The 24,313-nt window shown below is 39.8% G+C and overlaps 1 protein-coding gene across 1 annotated transcript in view; it reads left to right on the forward strand.

Moving 5' to 3' along the window:
• Nucleotides 1-1,839: 1,839 nt before the first annotated feature.
• Nucleotides 1,840-24,313, forward strand: part of PSMD5 (proteasome 26S subunit, non-ATPase 5) — a 37,759-nt gene continuing 15,285 nt past the window's right edge. The window contains exons 1-5 of the mRNA XM_037798039.1: nucleotides 1,840-2,046; nucleotides 9,166-9,310; nucleotides 10,392-10,505; nucleotides 19,735-19,863; nucleotides 21,462-21,571. Of these exons, the coding sequence (XP_037653967.1) occupies nucleotides 1,874-2,046; nucleotides 9,166-9,310; nucleotides 10,392-10,505; nucleotides 19,735-19,863; nucleotides 21,462-21,571 (671 nt within the window). The 5' untranslated portion in view covers nucleotides 1,840-1,873. The remainder of the gene's footprint in view (nucleotides 2,047-9,165; nucleotides 9,311-10,391; nucleotides 10,506-19,734; nucleotides 19,864-21,461; nucleotides 21,572-24,313) is intronic.

Here is a 24,313-nt window from a genome sequence, read left to right on the forward strand (position 1 = left end):
CTCAGATTTCTATCTGTCTCCTTCATCTACGCCACTTCCTCTTTATCCTCTGTCTTCCCTCTCTTTCTTCAGCTCCACTGCTTTATTTTGAAGGTTCTTTTGCACCTCTTTACAGGTACACAGCAATTTATTGAAATCTCTTTTAAAGGCCAAACTTCGATCCAGGAAAGGAACCATAATGATTGTAGCATCAATGAGGTCTGAGGCCTGGTGGAAGACAACAATTTAATCTCCTTAGATTCATCTTTACCTCTGGCTCGAGGGGCTTGTCTTCTTCCTCATTTATGGGCATAGACTCTCTCTCAGTTATTGCCAATGCTTGAAACTTGAGCAGCTCATTAATTTCACTTACCTCAATATCAATGAATTTAAAGCCCATACATTTTGCAGATTCTATGGTTTTTTCAACCTAGCTCTAGGGAAACATGCATAATCATTCACAAAATCCTCCCAAAGAGCTGCTGGTTTTCTATCACCCATTGCCTCTTTTATCACTACCAAAGCATCAAAAAATGTTATAATGTTGCCATGTTTCTTTCAAAATAAGACAAGGATTTTTTCCAATACAATCAGCAAAGTGGTCAAACATATGCTTGGTGTAATACTTCCTGAATGCTTCAATTATACCCTGATCCAGTGGTTGAAGGCTTGTGCGCTCCAGGGGGAGAAACAATATCAACATTAGGATGAGCAAGGAATAATGAGTCTGGGACCTCTGTCCACTATTAATAACATTATGAATTCAAGATTTTTTTCTGTTAAGTAACTTCGGGCTTGATGGACAAAACAATTATGAAACCAATCCAAAAAGAGGGCAGTTGTTACTGACACTTTGGGGTGTGACTGCTAGAAAATAGGAAGGCGTTTTTTCATCTTTTTCCTTAACACAAGTGGGATTAGGGTCTTTGTAAAGTAGCAACGGTTTTTTTTATCATTTTGACACCTGAGGCACTGGCACAAAAAAACGAGGGAAATCCTGTCCTTAGCTTCCTCTAAGCTTTCTGGATTTTTATCCTTTTCCCTAGGAGTATGTGAAGGCATGCAGTTCCAAAACTGGCTTATCTCCTCTGCATTGAAGACCTGTTGAGGCACATAGCTTCTAGCTCTCATCAGTCTCTAGAGTTGCTTGTAATACTTGGGTGCCGACTCAGCATTTAACGGTTCTTCCTCCCCCATCAACCTCGCATTTCGCAGATAGTAGCGATTTTTAAACTTCTCAAACCAACCCCTGCTCGCATGGGTTGCCATTCACAGTGGTTTCCAGCAGCTACTTGCAAATCCGTTTGGCCTGGTTGCAGATGGGCTTCAGCGTCAGATGGGGCCCCCTATGGTCTGGTCCTCAACCCAAAAGGTTAGCTCAGTCTCCATCTTCTCGATATTTACATCCCGGGGAATACACAGCACTTTGGAGCAGATGGGTGAAACACTCTCCATGCTGCCCCTAATGGCTTCTTGTTTTTCTCAATGGTGCGCACGGTAGACTCCTTAATGCCAAAAAGGCGCCCCACGTTGGTCTTACTCACGCCTTCGTCTAGCTTGCCGAGAATTTTCATACTGTCTTCCAGAGACATGACTCTCCAACTCATCTTGATACATGTCTGGGCCGGGATCGTGATTCCACCCTCCGCCAACTGAGACCCGCAACCACAAGTAAATGTTAGCTCGGCCCTAAGAGGCGTGGAAGCACACCAAACCGCGCGGGTGCCAGCTCGGCATTGCGATTGCTGCTGCCTGAACGGTTCGCAGTCATAGCCGAAACTCGGTCAATGGAGGCGGTGCCGAGCAGGTCTCGCGAGGCTAGGAAAAGCGTCGCGGGAACCGTGACTTTGGGTCGGCGCGCTGTGGGCCGGCCAGCTCCTGCGGAAGGGACAAGATGGCGGCTCAGGCGTTGGCGCTGTTGAGGGAGGTGTCGCGGCTGGAAGCGCCGCTGGAGGAGCTGCGTGCGCTTCAGTCGGCGCTACAGGCCGTGCCGCCCAGCGATCTCCGCGAGCAAGTGGCGGAACTGCACCTTGGCCCGCTTTTCTCTCTGCTCAACCAGAACCATCGGTGAGAAAACCCTTGAACTTGAGTGGGGGAGAGAGACGGGACCGGGGTGGTTGCCGTAAGGGGAGTGATTTTCCCAGTCGCGGTGAAGGTAGAAAACAGCCGAAATTTCAGAGAAAGAAGGATCTTGGGCCTTGGCAAGAGGCGGAGGTTCTAGTCCAGACTGTCAGGTGTGCCCCTGGGAAATTTTCTCCCATTGCTTGGCTTCACTGCCCTCATCCTTGAAATAGGAATCGGGGGAGAAAGCAAGGTTGCTCACCTACAGAGAGGACTCCATGACCATATGTACAAGTCCTTGATTTTTTTGCCCTCCTCCTAAAAAGGGCTCCTGTCCTCGCCATTTGGCTGGAACTATCAACATTTTAAATTCACATATTTTTTGATCCAGCAATTCCTGTTATAGGAATTGAACATACAGGTATACTCGCACAAAAACGTTCTGTATATTAAGGAATATTTCTTTGTAACCGATGGTTTGTGACAGGAAAGAAAATAGAAACAACCTAGACATCCATTTGGGATTGATAAATACATTATGACATATTACTACATCACACTATACAGCTATATAAAAATTGAGTTAAAGGTATATATGTGGACATAGAAAGATTTCTAATATATGCTCCTGAATGAAAAAAGAAGATTATAAAAGTGTATGATCCCATTATGTTTAATTTTTATTAAGGTTTACAATCCTCCTTCTCCACCCCATTCCCCCAACACACACACAGACTTTTGTAACATTGGGAGAATCTAGGAAGGTACAGCAGAAATTATTAGCAGTGCTGCCTATGGAAGTGAGACTTAAAATGGTAGAACACCAACCTTTAGTTTTTATTTTATACAAACCTGTAGTATTTAGTTTTTTAAAAAAAAACTAAAATATTTTCTAAAATTAAAGTTTTTTTAATTGTTTATATTACCTTAATTTAAAAGAGTTTAAAAATGTTTGAAATGTAGTAATTAAAAAGTGACCTTTCTACATGAAAAGATAATGAATCACCAGACCAACCCTGGATGATTTCAAAGGCCCTTCTTGGCTCCAACTTTATAGGATTCCTCCCTTTTTCATACCTATTTCCCCTACATTAAATCCATTAGCAACTATTCTTTCAGGTTTACCCGGGAAATATCTCTTATTTGTTCTCTCTTTAACTTAGGCTTTCATTTTCTTGCTAGGTCTATTGCATTCGTCTGACTTCTCATTACCTCTAGGTTTCCTACTCTAATGTATCCTTCCCACACTGCAACCGTAAGTCACTTGGCTCATATCTTTCCCATGGTTTCTCATTGCCTGTAGTGTAAAATCCTGACTTCCTTGTCTGGCATTTGGGCCTTTGACAGATATTTCCACTCTACTTTTCCAGCCTCATCTTTTTCTTCAACTCCCTTACGGTTATATTTCGTCTGCTCTAGCTACCATGTGGCACCATTTGCTTTCCCTTGGGCATGACTTGCACTTTTCTAACTTTGTTTATGCCAGTCCTTCTAACTGAAATCCCCTCCTCCCACCAAAGGATATTGTTTCGAATGATTCTTGTCCCTTATTGCTCTGTGTTACAATTCTGTATGTGTTTATTTCTAGTTGTAAATTCCTTGAAGGTAGGGGCCATAGTTGGTTCATCTCTGTATCCTTCCCAGGGCCTAGCATGTAATATAGCACATGCCAAATAAAAGATTAGATTCATGGAGTTTAGAGAGATCACCTAATCCAAATTCTTCTGATTATAGATGTAAAGACTAATCAAAGCTCACACCACGAGTTAACTGTAATAGGAACTTAAATGAAAAGAAGTTTGAATGATAGGGTCTATGGGGGAGTTTGCTGAATGAAGGAGCAATTCTGTAGTAAACATTTTGTTTTTCAATTTTATTGACATACAGTCACATCACACAAGCCATCTAAAATATGTAGTCACTGGCTCACAGTATCATCACACAGTTGTATATATATCCCATGATCAATTTTAGAACATTTTCATTACTCCAGAACAGAAATAAGAATTAAAAAATAAAACCCCAATCCTCCCATACCCCTTTTTCCCGCCTATTGTTGACCCATAGTATTGGTGTAGTAAATTTGTTAATGTTGATGAAAGATGTAGGAAACATAATGGAAATTTAAATGCAGCATAATTCAGAGCTGGATACATGGTAGATGCCAATTTCATTTTGTGGGATATAGTCTAAAATATAAATTATAAAGATATATCTCGTCTTTGGATAGTATCTTGACAGTCTCCAGATATAGATTCATTATCTGACTTTGAAGGACATGTCAAGATAATTTGTCTGAAAGAATAAGAAGGATGAATTGAAAGCTGTGTGCTGCCTAAACTAAGGGAGATACTCATATTTGCTGAAACTTAGTTTCCTTGATGTAAGTCGGGAAGGTATTAAATGAGATAATAAATGTAAAGGGCTTAGTATAGTATCTGGCATATAATAAGCTCTCGGAAAATGTTAGCTAGTATTGCTGTTATCCTAGCAATTATAGGTTTGGCTGTAAGTGCTAAACCTTATAGCTTACATTATCTCCTGGCTGTAGATCCAGATTCTTGACAGGAGTTCTCTTGAGGGAGAGCGAGTGCTAAGATAGCTGCTTTATAGCTTAAAAGTCAGACAAGACTGGCACCAGGCTGTGGCAACTTTATTAAGGTGTTGACATACAATAAATTTCACATATTTAAAAGGTACAATTTGATAAGTTTTGACGGTTTTATATATCCACCACCCCCAGAAATGTTCTTTATGCCCCTCAGTAATCCTTCTCCCTGCCCCCATCTTCCACTCAAGCAACCACTGATCTGGCTTTCTATCACTTTTGATTAGTTTGACTTTTTTTTTTTTTTAGAAGAGTACATAAATGGAATAATACAGTATGTACTCTTTTATTTGAAATCTTTCAGCATAATTATTCTGAGATTCATTCATGTCATATGAATGGTTAATTTTTTTTTTTTTTTTTTTTTTTTTGGTGAGTAGTAGCCCATGGTATGGATGTACCACGATTTGTATCCATTCATCTGTTGATGGACATTTGGATTTCATCCAATTTGGGGATATTACAAATAACACTTGTAGTTTCCTAAGCTGCTTAAAGCACATACCATGAGAGGGGTTGGCTTAAACAAAGGGAATTTATTAGCTTTCAGTTTTGAGGTCGTGAAAAATGTCCAAATCAAGGCATCTTCAATGCAGTGCTTTCTTCCTGAAGACCAGCTGCTGGAATCCTTGGCTCCTCTGCCACATGGCAAGGCACATGGCGGCATCTGTTGGTCTCCCTTCTCTTCTGGGTTTCATTGAATTTCAGTTTCTTGCTTCCATGGCTTTCTCTCTTTCTCTGTATTCATTCCATTTATGAAGGACTCCAGTAATAGAATTAAGTACCATTCTGAATAAGGTGGGTTACAAAAAGATCCTATTTAGACAATGGGTTTACACCCACAGGAATGGATTAGATTTAAGACAATGTTTTTCTGGGGTGCTTACAGCTTCAAACAGCCCTCTATATCAGGATTTGCCCTTATGAAGCTCGTTATTGCAAAGGAGAGGCTACACCTGCTTGTAATTGTGCCTAAGAGTCTCCCCCTGAGTACCTCTTTGTTGCTCAGATGTGGCTCTCTCTCTCTCTAGCTAACCCAATTTGCCAGGTGAACTCACTGCCCTCCCCTCTACGTGGGATCTAACTCCCAGGGGTATAAATCTCCCTGCCAATGCAGGATATGACTCCCAAGGATGAATCTGGACCTGACATCGTGGGATTGAGAACATCTTCTTGACCAAAAGAGGGATGTGAAATGAAACAAAATAAAGTTTCAGTGGCTGAGAGATTCCAGATAGAGTCAAGAGGTCACTCTGGTGGGCATTCTTACATCTATATAGTTAACCCACTTTACGTTTTAATGCGTTGAAATAGCTAGAAGTAAATACCTGAAACTATCAAACTCCAACCTAGTAGCCTTGACTCGTGAAGACGATTGTATAGCAATGCAGTTTACAAGGCATGACAGTGTTGATTGTGAAAGCCTTGTGGATTGCACTCCATTTATCCAGTATATGGATGGATGAGTAGAAAAATGGGGACAAAAACTAAATGAAAAATAGGGTGGGCGGGGACGGATGATTTGGGTGTTCTTTCTTTCTTTTATTTTTTATTCTCATTTTTACTTTTTCTGGTATAAGGAAAATGTTCAAAAAATAAATTGGGTTGACAAATGCACAACGAATGGTACTGTGAACAGTTGCTTGTACACCACAGATGATTGTGTGATATGTGACTGTATCTCAATAAAACTGAATTAAAAAAAAAAACTGGGCAGAGGATTTGAACAAAAAGTTATATATACAGAGAGCAAATGAGCAAATGAAAAGAAGTCAACATCATTACTCACTAAGGAAATGGAAATTAAAACAGTGAGATACCACTACACATCTATTAGGTTGGCTAAAATTAAAGACACTATTCCACATTTTGACGAAGACGCGGAATAACTGGAACTATCCGAAGTCAACACACTAAAAAGAAGATTAGGAACTAACATAAGAATAATAATGGTATTAGCTAACAATTATTAGGAGCTTAGTATGGGTTGGGCACTGTGCTAGGCACTTTATATGCAGCAAGGTGGTTGAAAGCATAGACTCTGAATTCAAATTCTAGCTCTGCTACTTAATAGTGTGACATTGGGCAAGGTACTTAATATATGTCTCTGTTTACCCAACTATGAAATTAGAATAAAAAGAGTACATCTTTAATAAGTTAAAATATACTAAATTCTTATATTGTACCTGACACATAGTAAGCACTATATAAGTGTTTACTATTTTTTTATATTCTCACAAAACCCTTATGAGGTATTTATGATCATTATCCCCATTTTGTGTAGATGAGGAAACTGAGGCTCAGGAAGGTTACTTGACCAAGTCATCTTTGGAATTAAATAATGGAATTGAAGTAAACCAAAGTCACTATCAAGAGTTGTGTATTAAATATGGAAAGGGAAGAGGAAAGTAAGAAGGTGAGAAAGGGCTTTGGATATTGGAGGGGAATGTTTCCTTTGGTCATCATTCATTCTCCCTCTTTCCTTGGAGAGGAAAGTGTTCTTTCTTCAGATTTCCTATACCATTTTGTTTGTAACATTTTATAATAGTTAGCACATTCTGCCTTTGTATTGTAGTTACTGGCAGTTTTGTAGTTTTCCTGTCTAGTCTATAAGCTATTTAAAGGTGGCAGATTTTAGCATAAAGCACTTGCTATGAAACAGGGAATGCTAGGCACTTTCATGTAAATTAATTTTTTAAGTTTTTAATAAGTTTATTTTATTTTATTTTCTTATTACAAACTAAGTGAATATTCATTTTTAAATGGTAATTTTAGATAGGCAAACAAATAAAACTAAAAGACATCTGTAGTCTCTCCATGCTAACTAATGACTCCCATTAGCACCTTGATATATATACTTTTAGATCTTTTCTGTGCATGTATAAACTTAATGAAATGGGATTGTCCTGTAGTTGTGTTTCACAACCTACTTTTTCATCTTAATATATTACGTGCTTATTTCTTTGTAATTAAATATTTTCTAGATTATTTTATACCTGAGTGCTGGTCCATTTTATAACTGTATATTTTATCAGTGCCCTAATGTTGGATGTTTAGATTGTTTCCTAGTTTTTTAAGATAAATAAGGTGAAATATCTTTATATTTGTGTAAAACCTTCTTTTTTTATTGGTATAATTCACATAACAAAAATTCATTTACAGTGTTGTACATCCATCACCACTATCTAATTCCAGAACATTTTCGTCACCCCTAAAGAAATCTTACACCCATTAGCACTCACTCCCCATTTCGTTCCCCTCCAGCCCCTGGCAACCGTTAATCTACTTTTTGTCTCTATGGATTTGCCTATTGGACATTTCATAAATGGAATCAGACAATATGTGGTCTTTTGTATCTGGCTTCTTTCACTTGGTGTACATTTAGTTTATTTCCACTTCTTGGCTATTATGAATAGTGCTGCTATGAACATTCATGTACAAATTTTTGGGCGATCCTACGTTTTCAGATCTCTTGGGTATTAAACATTCATAATTATTCTCACATTCAGTAATTCGAAGTGAAATTTCTGCATTAAAAGGGTATGCTCATTTTGAGGCTTTTGATATATATATTACCTAATCACCTTCCAGGATTGTTGTATCAGTTTAAATATATACTCCTATTAGCAGTATATGGGTGCCTATTTACTTGTACTGTCTATTAAGAGATAAAGAAGTTGTTTTTGAAACACCCTCTGTGTCTATAACTGGTAGTCAGCAAGTTCTGATTAATTTACCTCTTTAATAACTTGAATCTTTTCCCTCTTCTCTGCCTCCACTGCTAACTCTTCTCCTTCACTCCTTCATCCCTTCCCACCATTAATGGCCTTTTAACTGAAAATTCTTTCTCTTGCAGTCACATAGAATGATTTCTAAAAGTTATATCTCATCATGTTACGTCTCTGGTTTGCCATTGCCTTATGGAAATAGTCTAAAAATTCCATAGCATGACATTAAAGATCTGTCAGAATCTGGCTTCTTTTTGCATCTTTCCAGTTTCATTTCTTGACATCCATCCTACCCTTTTACCTTCTCCCCACACTTCCCCCTTTCTGACACCAGCTGTCTACTGCATAATGCTCTGTGCCTTTACTTGTGTACTGCTACTCCTGTTACTTGGAACACCTTTCTCCTCCTAGATAACTCCTACTTTTCCTTAAAATTTGCTCTGGAAGGCCTTCCCTGTACGCTGTGTTGTTCTTCTGAGCTCCTGTCACTTCTAGCCCTCACCTATAGCGTTTATCTACTCAGATTATAATTGCTTTTTTATTTATCTGTATCTTCCATTAGATAGGTTCTTGAGGTTAGGGACTATATCTTGTTCTTCCTTTGCTGTATTCCCAGCACAGGCATGGCACATAATGGGTACTTAACAAATGTATCATTAAGTTGGTGTTTTGAAGGGAAGTCTGTGAGTGTGGAGGAGATGCTTCTTGAGACAAGCTTCAGATATCATTAGGTTGTTGCTTCCCATCTAGCAGGACGTAAACTAATGAGATCTATGGTGTCTTCTTCAGGGAACAGACTGCCTTATGTGTATCCATTCTGGAGAGATTGCTCCAAGCTATGGAGCCAGTTCATGTGGCACGGAATCTCACAGTTGACCTGGAGACAGGACTGACTCACCCTGATGATTCTGTAAAAATCCTCACTCTGTCCCAGGTATGAAATGATAATAGCACATGTAAGAAAGGAACCTACACTTAGGGACCCCCTGCTCTGGGCTAGGCTCTGGGCTGCATGCCAAAAACAAAGATGAAGAAAACATAATCCCTGTCTATCCCCAAAGGAGTTCCTAATCTAATGAGGAAGACAGATGTGTGCATAGCTAGCTATAACCAAGGGATATAAGCTAAAGTAAGTTCTACTAAATGCTATCTGAATCATTCACTCAATGATTCAATAATTACTGAGCTCCATTTACATGCTAGGCATTGTGCCATATGCTATTGGAGCTACCAAGATGAATAAAGCCTATTTATATCCCTCAGTTCTCCTTCAAAGAGCTCTTAGTTGAGAGGAAAAGATTCCCTTGTGTTCAAACAGCTACTCTGTACTATTATAAAGGTCATTAAACCAACCAGTTAAGATTGGAAACTGTTATATCCTGGTAGCCAAAACATCCTCTGTCAGTGGAGAGCTGACATTGAGGATTATTTTAGGATCCGAGCAGTTAGTTACCCTATAGATACTCAACCACTGCTTTTCATCTAAAGGGTTTATTCAAAAAAAGGGCGGGGGGGGGGGTGGAACGGGGAAGTTATTGATTTATTCATTGAGCATTTTATGTGCCAGCCACAGAGGTAGGTACTTTCACCTATTTTGTCTCATTTAATCTTCAGTCTGCCCTGCAATTAATGTGTTCCTATTTTACAGATGAGAAAGCAGACTCAAAGAAGTTATAATTAATTTGCTTAAGGTTGATACAGCTGAAAAGTAACAGAAGTAGGACTTGTACCTAACCTGTTTTGTTTTTTGTTTGTTTGTTTGTTTGTTTTTCCACTACTGAGCTATCTGAACTCTTTGCCCACTTGTTTTTTTTCCTTTCAAAGTTGTGACTATACCATATGTGTGATTTGGCATTAATTAACTTGGGTCATTCTGAATTTTTAAGGACTTGTCTTGTAGCTGTAATCAATAACTCATAAAATACCTGCGCACTAAGAAAATTTGACCATCCTATGTTCACGTGTTGTTCTGCTTTGAAAGAGTGTTTCTGATTATTGTCTGTCTGTTTTTTCAGGTTGGAAGAATTGTTGAAAATTCTGATGCTGTTACTGAGATTCTAAATAATTCTGAGTTACTAAAACAAATCATTTACTGTATTGGTGGCGATAATCTATCTGTAGCTAAAGCGGTGAGTGTGCTAGAGCTGTCAACTTATTTTTTTAATGCAATTTTATTGAGATATCACATAGCATACAGTCATTCAGAGTGTACACAAGTGTACAATCAGTTGTACACAGTATTGTCATATGGTTGTGCTTTCATCACAGTCAAACTTTGAACATTTTCATTACTCCAAAAAATAAAATGAAAATTAAAACAAAAAAGAATATCCAAAACATCCCATTCCCCTCCTCCCCCCATTGTTCATTTACTTTTTTTTTTTTTTTATCATCATTTTATTGAGATATATTCACATACCACGCAGTCATACAAAACAAATTGTACTTTCGATTGTTTACAGTACCATTACATAGTTGTACATTCATCACCTAAATCAATCCCTGACACCTTCATTAGCACACACACAAAAATAACAAGAATAATAATTAGAGTGAAAAAGAGCAATTGAAGTAAAAAAGAACACTATGTACCTTTGTCTGTTTGTTTGCTTCCCCTACTTTTCTACACATCCATCCATAAACTAGACAAAGTGGAGTTTGGTCCTTATGGCATTCCCAATCCCACTGTCACCCCTCATAAGCTACATTTTTATACAACTGTCTTTGAGATTCATGGGTTCTGGGTTGTAGTTTAATAGTTTCAGGTATCCACCACCAGCTACCCCAATTCTTTAGAACCTAAAAAAGGTTGTCTAAAGTGTGCGTAAGAGTGCCCACCAGAGTGATCTCTCGGCTCGTTTTGGAATCTCTCTGCCACTGAAGCTTATTTCATTTCCTTTCACATCCCCCTTTTGGTCAAGAAGATGTTCTCCATCCCACGATGCCGGGTCTACATTCCTCCCCGGGAGTCATATTCCACGTTGCCAGGGAGATTCACTTCCCTGGGTGTCTGATCCCACGTAGGGGGGAGGGCAGTGATTTCACCTTTCAAGTTGGCTTAGCCAGAGAGAGAGGGCCACATCTGAGCAACAAAGAGGCATTCAGGAGGAGACTCTTAGGCACAAATACAGGGAGGCCTAGCCTCTCCTTTGCAGCAACCGTCTTCCCAAGGGTAAAACTTATGGTAGAGGGCTCAACCCATCAAACCACCAGTCCCCTATGTCTGTGGTCATGTTAGCAACCATGGTGGTGGGGTTGGCGAATACCCCTGCATTCTCCACAGGCTCCTCAAGGGGGCACTACATCTTTTTTTTTTTTTTTTTTCCCTTGTTTTTCTTTTTTCTTTTTTTTTTTTTTTTTTTTTTTTTAACTTTCCCTTCTTTTTTCAAATCACCTGTATGAAAAAAAAAGTTAAAAAGAAAACAAACATACAATAAAAGAACATTTCAAAGAGACCATAGCAAGGGAGTAAGAAAAAGACAACTAACCTAAGATAACTGCTTAACTTCCAACATGTTCCTACTTTACCCCAAGAAAGTTACATAATATAGCAACATTTCAGTGAACTTGTTCCTACTACATCCATCAGAAATTAACAGACCATAGTCATTTCTGGGCATCCCCAGAACGTTAAATAGCTTATCTGTTCTTCTTGGATTATTGTTCCCCCTTCCTTAATTGCTCTCTACTGCTAGTTCCCCTACATTCTACATTATAAACCATTTGTTTTACATTTTTCAAAGTTCACATTAGTGGTAGCATATAATATTTCTCTTTTTGTGCCTGGCTTATTTCGCTCAGCATTATGTCTTCAAGGTTCATCCATGTTGTCATATGTTTCACCAGATCGTTCCTTCTTACTGCCGCGTAGTATTCCATTGTGTGTATATACCACATTTTATTTATCCACTCATCTGTTGAAGGACATTTGGGTTGTTTCCATCTCTTGGCAATTGTGAATAATGCTGCTATGAACATTGGCGTGCAGATATCTGTTCGTGTCACTGCTTTCCGATCTTCCGGGTATATACCGAGGAGTGCAATCGCTGGATCGAATGGTAGCTCTATATCTAGTTTTCTAAGGAACCGCCAGACTGACTTCCAGAGTGGCTGAACCATTATACAGTCCCACCAACAATGAATAAGAGTTCCAATTTCTCCACATCCCCTCCAGCATTTGTAGTTTCCTGTTTGTTTAATGGCAGCCATTCTAACCGGTGTTAGATGGTATCTCATTGTGGTCTTAATTTGCATCTCTCTAATAGCTAGTGAAGCCGAACATTTTTTCATGTGTTTCTTGGCCATTTGTATTTCCTCTTCAGAGAACTGTCTTTTCATATCTTTTGCCCATTTTATAATTGGGCTGTCCGTACTATTGTCATTGAGTTGTAGGATTTCTTTGTATATGCAAGATATCAGTCTTTTGTCAGATACATGGTTTCCAAAAATTTTTTCCCATTGAGTTGGCTGCCTCTTTACCTTTTTGAGAAATTCCTTTGAGGTGCAGAAACTTCTAAGCTTGAGGAGTTCCCATTTATCTATTTTCTCTTTTGTTGCTTGTGCTTTGGGTGTAAAGTCTAGGAAGTGGCCTCCTAATACAAGGTCTTGAAGATGTTTTCCTACATTATCTTCTAGGAGTTTTATGGTACTTTCTTTTATATTGAGATCTTTGGTCCATTTTGAGTTAATTTTTGTGTAGGGGGTGAGGTAGGGGTCCTCTTTCATTCTTTTGGATATGGATATCCAACTCTCCCAGCCCCATTTGTTGAAAAGACCATTATGGCTCAGTTCGGTGACTTTGGGGGCCTTATCAAAGATCAGTCGGCCATAGATCTGAGGGTCTATCTCTGAATTCTCAATTCGATTCCATTGATCTATATGTCTATCTTTGTGCCAGTACCATGCTGTTTTGGCAACTGTGGCTTTATAATAAGCTTCAAAGTCAGGGAGTGTAAGTCCTCCCACTTCGTTTTTCTTTTTTAGAGTGTCTTTAGCAATTCGAGGCATCTTCCCTTTCCAAATAAATTTGATAACTAGCTTTTCCAAGTCTGCAAAGTAGGTTGTTGGAATTTTGATTGGGATTGCATTGAATCTGTAGATGAGTTTGGGTAGAATTGACATCTTAATGACATTTAGCCTTCCTATCCATGAACATGGAATATTTTTCCATCTTTTAAGGTCCCCTTCTATTTCTTTTAGTAGAGTTATGTAGTTTTCTTTGTATAGGTCTTTTACATCTTTGGTTAAGTTTATTCCTAGGTACTTGATTTTTTTAGTTGCTATTGAAAATGGTATCTTTTTCTTGAGTGTCTCTTCAGTTTGTTCATTTCTAGCATATAGAAACATTACTGACTTATGTGCATTAATTTTGTATCCCGCTACTTTGCTAAATTTGTTTATTAGCTCTAGTAGGTGTATCGTTGATTTCTCAGGGTTTTCTAGATATAAGATCATATCATCTGCAAACAATGACAGTTTTACTTCTTCTTTTCCAATTTGGATGCCTTTTATTTCTTTGTCTTGCCGGATTGCCCTGGCTAGCACTTCCAGCACAATGTTGAATAAGAGTGGTGACAGCGGGCATCCTTGTCTTGTTCCTGATCTTAGAGGGAAGGCTTTCAGTCTCTCACCATTGAGTACTATGCTGGCTGTGGGTTTTTCATATATGCTCTTTATCATGTTGAGGAAGTTTCCTTCAATTCCTACCTTTTGAAGTGTTTTTATCAAAAACGGATGTTGGATTTTGTCAAATGCTTTTTCAGCATCTATTGAGATGATCAATTGATTTTTCCCTTTCGAGTTTTTAATGTGTTGTAATACATTGATTGTTTTTCTTATGTTGAACCAGCCTTGCATGCCTGGAATGAACCCCACTTGGTCATGGTGTATGATTTTTTTAATGTGTCTTTGGATTCGATTTGCAAGTATTTTGTTGAGGATTTTTGCATCTATATTCATTAGGGAGATTGGCCGGTAGTTTTCCTTTTTTGTAGCATCTTTGCCTGGTTTTGGTATTAGATTGATGTTAGCTTCATAAAATGAGTTAGGTAGTGTTCCATTTTTTTCAATGTTTTGAAAGAGTTTGAGTAAGATTGGTGTCAGTTCTTTCTGGAAAGTTTGGCAGAATTCCCCTGTGAAGCCATCTGGCCCTGGGCATTTATTTGTGGGAAGATTTTTGATGACTGATTGGATCTCTTTGCTTGTGATGGGTTGGTTGAGGTCTTCTGTTTCTTCTCTGGTCAGTCTAGGTTGTTCATATGTTTCCAGGAAATTGTCCATTTCTTCTACATTATCCAGTTTGTTGCCATACAGTTGTTCATAATATCCTCTTATAATTTTTTTAATTTCTTCAGGATCTGCAGTTATGTCACCTTTTTCATTCATTATTTTGTTTATATGGGTCTTCTCTCTTTTTGATTTTGTCAGTCTAGCTAGGGGCTTGTCAATCTTGTTGATCTTCTCAAAGAACCAACTTTTGGTGATATTTATCCTTTCTATTGTTTTTTTGTTCTCTATGTCATTTATTTCTGCTTTAATCCTTGTTATTTCTTTTCTTGTACTTGGTTTAGGATTGGTTTGCTGTTCATTTTCTAGCTTCTTCAGTTGATCCATTAGTTCTTTGATTTTGGCTCTTTCTTCCTTTTTAATATATGCGTTTAGTGCTATAAATTTCCCCCTTAGCACTGCTTTTGCTGCATCCCATAGGTTTTGGTATGTTGTGTTCTCATTTTCATTCGTCTCTATATATTTAGCAATTTCTCTTGCTATTTCTTCTTTAACCCACTGATTGTTTAGGAGTGTGTTGTTTAACCTCCAGGTATTTGTGAATTTTCTAAGTCTCTGATGGTTATTGACTTCTAATTGTATTCCATTGTGGTCAGAGAATGTGCTTTGAATAATTTCAATCTTTTTAAATTTATTGAGGCTTGTTTTATGTCCCAGCATATGATCTATTCTGGAGAAAGTTCCGTGAGCACTAGAAAAGTATGTGTATCCTGGTGATTTGGGATGTAATGTCCTGTAGATGTCTGTTAAATCTAATTCATTTATCAGATTGTTTAGGTTTTCAATTTCCTTATTGGTCTTCTGTCTGGTTGATCTATCTATAGGAGAGAGTGATGTGTTGAAGTCTCCCACAATTATTGTGGAAACATCAATTGCTTCCTTTAGTTTTGCCAATGTTTCTCTCATGTATTTTGTGGCACCTTGATTGGGTGCATAGACATTTACGATTGTTATTTCTTCTTGCTGAATTGCCCGTTTTATTAGTATGTAGTGGCCTTCTTTGTCTCTCAAAACATCCCTGCATTTGAAGTCTATTTTATCTGAGATTAATATTGCTACACCTGCTTTCTTTTGGCTGTAGCTTGCATGAAATATTTTTTTCCATCCTTTCACTTTCAGTTTCTTTGTGTCCCTGTGTCTAAGATGAGTCTCTTGTATGCAACATATTGATGGTTCATTTTTTTTTGATCCATTCTGCGAATCTGTATCTTTTAATTGGGGAGTTTAATCCATTTACATTCAACGTTAAAACCGTGAAGGCATTTCTTGAATCGGCCATCTTATCCTTTGGATTATGTTTGCCATATTTTTCCCTCTCTCTATTAATATCCTTTATTGTACCCATACCGAATCTCTTTAGTACTGAACTTTTCTCCAAGTCTCTCTGTCCTGTCTTTGTTTCTCTGTCTGTAGGGCTCCCTTTAGTATCTCCAGTAGGGCAGGTCTCTTGTTAGCAAATTCTCTCAGCATTTCTTTGTCTGTGAAAAATTTAAGCTCTCCCTCAAATTTGAAGGAGAGCTTTGCTGGATAAAGTATTCTTGGCTGGAAATTCCTCTCTCTCAGAATTTTAAATATATCGTGCCACTGCCTTCTCGCCTCCATGGTGGCTGCTGAGTAGTCACTACTTAGTCTTATGCTGTTTCCTTTGTATGTGGTGAATTGCTTTTCTCTTGCTGCTTTCAGAACTTGCTCCTTCTCTTCTATGTTTGACAGTGTGATCAGTATATGTCTCGGAGTGGGTTTTTTTGGATTTATTCTATTTGGAGTTCGCTGAGCATTTATGATTTGTGTATTTATGTTGTTTAGAAGATTTGGGAAGTTTTCCCCAACAATTTCTTTGAATACTCTTCCTAGACCTTTACCCTTTTCTTCCCCTTCTGGGACACCAATGAGTCTTATATTCGGACGTTTCATATTATCTATCATATCCCTGAGGTCCATTTCGAGTTTTTCAATTTTTTTCCCCATTCTTTGTTTTATGCTTTCATTTTCCATTCTGTCATCTTCGAGGTCACTGATTCGTTGTTCAACTTCCTCTAGTCTTGTACTATGAGTGTCCAGAATCTTTTTAATTTGGTCAACAGTTTCTTTAATTTCCATAAGATCATCCATTTTTTTATTTAGTCTTGCAATGTCTTCTTTATGCTCTTCTAGGGTCTTCTTGATTTCCTTCATATCCCGTACTAGGGTCTCATTGTTCATCTTTAGTTCTTTGAGTAGCTGCTCTAGGTGTGTCTCTTCTGGTCTTTTGATTTGGGTGCTTGGGCTTGGGTTATCCATATCGTCTGGTTTTTTCATATGCTTTATAATTTTCTGTTGTTTTTGGGCTCATGGCATTTGCTGACCTTGATAGGGTTCTTTTAGGGTTTGTAGACCAGTTGAAGTCCTTATCTCTAATTTATCAGATCTACAGCTTCGTGGAGTACACTTTCTCTAACTAACCAGCAGGTGGCGTCCACGAGCCACCTGTTCTCCACAAGCCAGATCTCCCCTGCTTAGCCTTTTTGGTGAGTGGGGGAGTGAGTCTTGTGGGGCCCAATTGGTGTCCCAAGCTTGCGTGTGTAGTTGGTGTTGCCTGCCCTGTATGTGGGGCGTGTTTCTGGGCAGTCGGGGAGGGGGGGTGGCCCTAACAATCAAATGTCCCTGATGATCCTAGAGTTTTAAAGCTACTGCAATAGTCTAATCCTTCAGTTCAGTCCTGCCACAGTTTGTCTCTGCCACTGACCCACAAGTCTTTGGTATTGGCGTATGGCTCCTGAGACTTGCAAGTGGGCCCCTCTTCCAGGCTGTGCACCCCGGGTCCTCTGTTGAGGGATGACTGTGCTATGTCACAGGTGAGTGCCGTCCCCCCAGGGCAGTTCTGGGCTGCTGGGCTGTGTTGGGAGGCTCCCAGTCTGCTCAAATGATGGCTGAATGGGGCTCTGTTAATTCATACTGCTCCCCCTTCCCAGCTCTGGGACATTCAGCTGAGGTTGCAGGGAAGGCTAATGTCCACGCCCAGTTTTGTGGTGTGTGCCTGTTATTTGAAGCACTTCCGTCACACTGGGTTGTCTGGGGCAGCTCTGGGCTATGGGGCTGGCGATGGGCAGGAGTGTTTCCTGTCCACCAGGATGGTGGCTGTGAGCGGACACCCCCCTTTTCTTGGGAAGTTGTGTTGTTTAGTGAATTTTCTCAGCCACTGGATTATTGCCTTTTGTCTCAGAGCTCTCTTAGTTCTGCTCTTGACTTGACGTGCCCAAATTTCAATTCTTTGAAGCTTTCTGTATTGAGCTTCTTAGAGTAATTGTTTTAGAAAAAGCAAAAAGGATTTAAAAAAAAAAAACAAAAACCGGCCCTCCTCAGAGATCTAATGGGTTATTGAAATGCTAATAGACAAAGCAACCAGGGCCATTAAGGAAAGGTGCACAGGGCAGAGAGATCAGCCTTGCTTCGGGATTTGCATATGCGCCTCAAGGCCTGATCTCCGCCCTTCCCCTTTCTGTGTTCACCAGAACTCCAAAAATTCTCTGCTTTTACTTTGGAGCTTCTCGTGTTGTTTTCCTTCTATGCCCGTCTCCTCTCTGCTGGGCTGGCTGCTCTCAGAGTCTCTGGTGTCTGGCCTCAGTCTATCTATGGTTGGAGTTTGAATCAGTAGAATGAGTTTCCGATAAGAGCAGCCACTGCAATTCTCCCTTCTCCTTCCTGGAGCTGACAGCCCCTCCTCCCCCGGGACTGAGCCTGGCAGGGAGGGGCGCGGGTCCCCTGGCCGCAAAAACTTACAGATTTCGCTGATCTCAGCAGTTCCACGTTTTCATGAGTGTTGTATGAAGTATGCCCAAAGACAGATTGCTCTGTGGTGTCCAGTCCACGCAGTTCCTGGCTTTTTACCTACTTTCCTGGAGGAGTAACTAAAACATACAGCTCACCAGTCTGCCATCTTGCCCCGCCTCCATTTACTTTTTTTAATACAGTTTAATTGAGATATATTCACATACCCTATAGTCATCCACAGTGTACAATCACTTATTCACAGCACCATCATACAGTTGTGTGCCCATCACCAGAATCAATTTTTGAACCTTTTCCTTACTCCAAGATAAAAATAAAAGCAAAAAAGAACACCCAAATCCTTCCACCCCCTCCATCCCACTCTACTCTTCATCTGATTTTTCCACTCATCCATCCATACACTGGACAAAGGGAATACAAGCCACAAGTCTTCACAGTCACACAGGCAAACCGTGCAACCCACATCGCTATACAGTCGTCCCCAAGAACCAAGGTCACCAGGATGCAGTTTGACAGCCCCAGGCACCTCCCTCTAGCCATTCCAACACACCAAAGACTAAAAGATGGTATCTATATAGTGCATAGGAATACCCTCCAGAGTGACCTCTCGACTCCATTTGAAATCTCTCAGCCACTGGAGCCCTACTTTTCTTCATCTCTCTTCCCCCTTTTGGTGAAGAGTCTCTCAATCCCACAGTGCTGGGTGCAGGCTCATCTCCAGGAGTCACTTCCTGCATTGCCAGGGGGATTCACACCCCTGGGAGTCACATCCCAAGTAGTGGGGAGGGTAGTGAGTTCACTTGCTGAGTGGGCTTGGGGGGGGGGCACATCTGAGCAATGAAGAGGCTCCCCTGGGGGACTGCTGGGCACAATCACAAGTGGGCTCAGCCTCTGCCTTGCAGCAACCAGCTAGAGCCATAGACTTAAACATGCAGAAACCTTTGTATCCTTAGAGACAAAGAAAGACCTGAATTGAGAGGTGAAGGTTTAGAATGGTTGGTTTGTGTAACCGAATTTGCAACTTCATGTAGGTGGTTTCAAAGATGGTCTTGTCATGAAATACTTGAAAACTTCTATTTTCTAGGATACATGTATTCACATTATCCATCATAGGGGTAACATTGGGTTGCTTGATAAGAAGCAAAACTTATATAATTTGTTTTCCGTTGGGCACATTGCGTATATTCCAGTTATAAAAAATAATACCTTACACTTAGTGAATGCTGATTTTCATGTCAGTTTTATGAAGTAGGTGTTAATATTCTGTATTTTTGTCACTAAAGAGATACTTTCTTTTCTTATAAGGCCATCAAATCCTTGTCAAGAATCTCACTTACCCAAGCTGGACTAGAGGCTTTATTTGAAAACAATTTGCTGGATGATATGAAAAGTGTAATGAAAACAAATGACATTGTTCGATACAGAGTATATGAGGTAAAATTAAACCACACTTTTGATGCCTACAATACACAATGTAGGAAAGCTTACAGTAGAAGGCAAGATGGTTCATTTAACAAACATTTATTCCGTTACATTAATTTGGTTTAAGCCCTATACTAGATGCTGGGGATTCAAGAGTTAACTCCCAAGATAGTATGTGAGATAGTCATGTACAAAAAATTTTTATAGTACGATGTAAGTACCATGATAGAGGAGATACCATTGGAACCAGAATTTGAAAAAATTTTGGAGGAGGAGTAAGAAGAAGAAATGTCTCTCATTTTCACTAACTTTGTACTGACTTATGTGCTAAAACCTTACACATGTTATCTTTAATTCTCACAGTAAACGATATATTTGCAAGTATCATTAACTTCACTTTATTGATGGCATAATTGACTCAAGGCCACACAGCTAATGTGCTAATAGACAGTTATATTTAGAATGAACCCCTCTGCAATGTAGTTTCCTCAAAGCACCTTAAAATAGTTTGCCTGTCTTGATACTATACTATCTTGGTTTTCCTTCTGCCTCTCTAGCTGTGTCTTCTCAGTCTCCTGAGAGATTCATCCTCTACTGAACCTTTAATTGTTGGTGTTCCTTCAGGTGAAATTCCAAGCCCTATTCTCACCATACTACATACTATATATTCATTCCCTAGGGAATTTTATTCAGCGTATGATTTCATTTCCCAATTATACAATGACAACTTTCAAATTTAAACCTCTAATCCATTTCTTAACTGAGCTCAGACCTTTTCCAACTACTTACTATTGCCCTGTGGACATACTGTAGGCCCCTCACATATACGCTCAAACTGAACTCATGATCTCACTCACCCACCCCTGCCTCCCATGAAAAATAGCCACAAACTGGCCCTGTTTCACATTTTCACAAGTCAGAGATCTTGAGCTCATTTTTAATGAGATTTTGTTCTCCCTACCCTTATCCATCCATTCAGCCACCACTCCCCTTCAGTTTTACTCGAAGCCGTACGTTTCTTTTCATCTGCATAGCTGCTTCTGTTTTCTCTCACCTGGACTACTGCAGTTGCCTCCAAACTGGTCTTCTCTCATCCATTTTTCTCACTACCACCCCCAATCCATCTTCATATGCAGGTGGTAATCTTTTTTAAAGTCGTGATCTGATTCTGTCATTCCAGTGCTTAAAGCTCCTCAGTGTCTTCCCATATCTCTCAGTAGGCTCTCAAGACATACTTGTTGAGTGAGTAAATAAGTCACTGCCTCATACGATACTTGGATGAATGAGTGAATCAGTGAATGAGTTAAAGAATTTTTTTTTAAATTAATCTGTTTGTGGTTGCTGTTCAGGTTTTGTACCCTGATTGATAATTACTTAAAAAAAAAAAAGTACAGATATACTCAGATACAATGGAATGAGTAATTTTTTATGTTTCAATGAAGTTTTCCTTCTTCAAGGAGACAAATAATAGATTTTTTAAAAATAAATAATTACATAAAATTACCTAGCTCTGAATATAACTTAAAATGAAATCTAACAGGTTTGGGACTATTTTGACTCTTCTGCTTTTTCTGTTTTTTGTTTGTTTGTTTGTTTGTTTTTTCTTCTAGCTAATTGTAGAGATTTCTTCTATGTCACCAGAATCCTTAAACTACTGTACTACCAGTGGATTGGTAACCCAGCTCCTCAGAGAGCTGACGGGTGAGGATGTGCTGGTCAGGTGTGTTGACTTAGAGTTTTTTTTTTTAATTACATTCAGTTTTATTGAGATACATTCACATACCATAAAGTCATCCCTGGTGTACAGTCAACTGTTCTTAGTACCATCATATAGTTATGCATTCATCACCGCAATCTATTTTTGAACATTTTCCTTACACCTGAAAGAGTAAGAATAAGAATAAAAAATAAAAGTAAAAAAAGAACACCCAAATCACCCCCCCCATTCCACCCTATTTTTCGTTTAGTTATTGTCCCCATTTTTCTAGTCATCCATCTGTACACTGGGTAAAGGGAGTGCGATCCACAAGGTTTTCACAATCACGCTTGTCACCCCTTGTAAAGCTACATTGTTATACAATCATCTTCAAGAGTCAAGGCTACCGGGTTGGACTTTGATAGTTTCGGGTGTTTACGTCTAACTATTCTGATACATTTAAAACCTAAAAACGGTGTGTGAGGCGGGGCAAGATGGCGGACTGGTGAGCTGTATGTTTTAGTTACTCCTCCAAGAAAGTAGGTAGAAAGCCAGGAACTGTGTGGACTGGACACCACAGAGCAATCTGACTTTGGGCATACTTCATACAATACTCATGAAAACGTGGAACTGCTGAGATCAGCGAAATCTGTAAGTTTTTGTGGCCGGGGATCCGCACCCCTCCCTGCCAGGCTCAGTCCCTTGGGAGGAGGGGCTGTCAGCTCCGGGAAGGAGAAGGGAGAACTGCAGTGGCAGCCCTTATCGGAAACTCATTGTACTGATCCAAACTCCAACCATACATAGACTGAGACCAGACACCAGAGAATCTGAGAGCAGCCAGCCCAGCAGAGAGGAGACAGGCATAGAGAAAAAAAAACACGAAAAACTCCAAAATAAAAGCGGAGGATTTTTGGAGTTCTGGTGAACATAGAAAGGGGAAGGGCAGAGCTCAGGCCCTGAGGCTCATATGCAAATCCCGAAGAAAAGCTGATCTCTCTGCCCTGTGGACCTTTCCTTAATGGCCCTAATTGCTTTGTCTCTTAGCATTTCAATAACCCATTAGATCTGTGCGGAGGGCCCTTTTTTTTAATCCTTTTTCCTTTTTCTAAAATAATTACTCTAAGAAGCCCAATACAGAAAGCTTCAAAGACTTGCAATTTGGGCAGGTCAAGTCAAGAGCAGAACTAAGAGAGCTCTGAGACAAAAGGCAATAATCCAGTGGCTGAGAAAATTCACTAAACACCACAACTTCCCAAGAAAAGGGGGGTGTCCGCTCACAGCCATCATCCTGGTGGACAGGAAACACTCCTGCCCATCACCAGCCCCATAGCCCAGAGCTGCCCCACACAACCCAGTGTGACGGAAGTGCTTCAAATAACAGGCACACACCACAAAACTGGGCGTGGACATTAGCCTTCCCTGCAACCTCAGCTGATTGTCCCAGAGTTGGGAAGCTGGAGCAGTGTGAATTAACAAAGCCCCATTCAGCCATCATTTCAGCAGACTGGGAGCCTCCCAACACAGCCCAGCAGCCCAGAACTGCCCTGGGGGCACGGCACTCACCTGTGACATAGCACAGTCATCCCTCAACAGAGGACCCGGGGTGCACAGCCTGGAAGAGGGGCCCACTTGCAAGTCTCAGGAGCCATACGCCAATACCAAGGACTTGTGGGTCAATGGCAGAGACAAACTGTGGCAGGACTGAACTGAAGGATTAGACTATTGCAGCAGCTTTAAAACTCTAGGATCACCAGGGAGATTTGATTGTTAGGGCCACCCCCCCTCCCTGACTGCCCAGAAACACGCCCCATATACAGGGCAGGCAACACCAACTACACACGCAAGCTTGGTACACCAATTGGACCCCACAAGACTCACTCCCCCACTCACCAAAAAGGCTAAGCAGGGGAGAACTGGCTTGTGGAGAACAGGTGGCTCGTGGATGCCACCTGCTGGTTAGTTAGAGAAAGTGTACTCCATGAAGCTGTAGATCTGATAAATTAGAGATAAGGACTTCAATTGGTCTACAAATCCTAAAAGAACCCTATCAAGTTCAGCAAATGCCAAGAGGCCAAAAACAACAGAAAATTATAAAGCATATGAAAAAACCAGACGATATGGATAACCCAAGCCCAAGCACCCAAATCAAAAGATCAGAAGAGACACAGCACCTAGAGCAGCTACTCAAAGAACTAAAGATGAACAATGAGACCATAGTACGGGATACAAAGGAAATCAAGAAGACCCTAGAAGAGCATAAAGAAGATATTGCAAGACTAAATAAAAAAATGGATGATCTTATGGAAATTAAAGAAACTGTTGACCAAATCAAAAAGATTCTGGACACTCATAGTACAAGACTAGAGGAAGTTGAACAACGAATCAGTGACCTGGAAGATGACAGAATGGAAAATGAAAGCATAAAAGAAAGAATGGGGAAAAAAATTGAAAAAATCGAAATGGACCTCAGGGATATGATAGATAATATGAAATGTCCGAATATAAGACTCATTGGTGTTCCAGAAGGGGAAGAAAAGGGTAAAGGTCTAGGAAGAGTATTCAAAGAAATTGTTGGGGAAAACTTCCCAAATCTTCTAAACAACATAAATACACAAATCATAAATGCTCAGCGAACTCCAAATAGAATAAATCCAAATAAATCCACTCCGAGACATATTCTGATCACACTGTCAAACACAGAAGACAAGGAGCAAGTTCTGAAAGCAGCAAGAGAAAAGCAGTTCACCACATACAAAGGAAACAGCA

The sequence above is a fragment of the Choloepus didactylus genome, chromosome 10 (genome assembly GCF_015220235.1).
Source record: "Choloepus didactylus isolate mChoDid1 chromosome 10, mChoDid1.pri, whole genome shotgun sequence".
Lineage (NCBI taxonomy): Eukaryota > Metazoa > Chordata > Mammalia > Pilosa > Megalonychidae > Choloepus > Choloepus didactylus.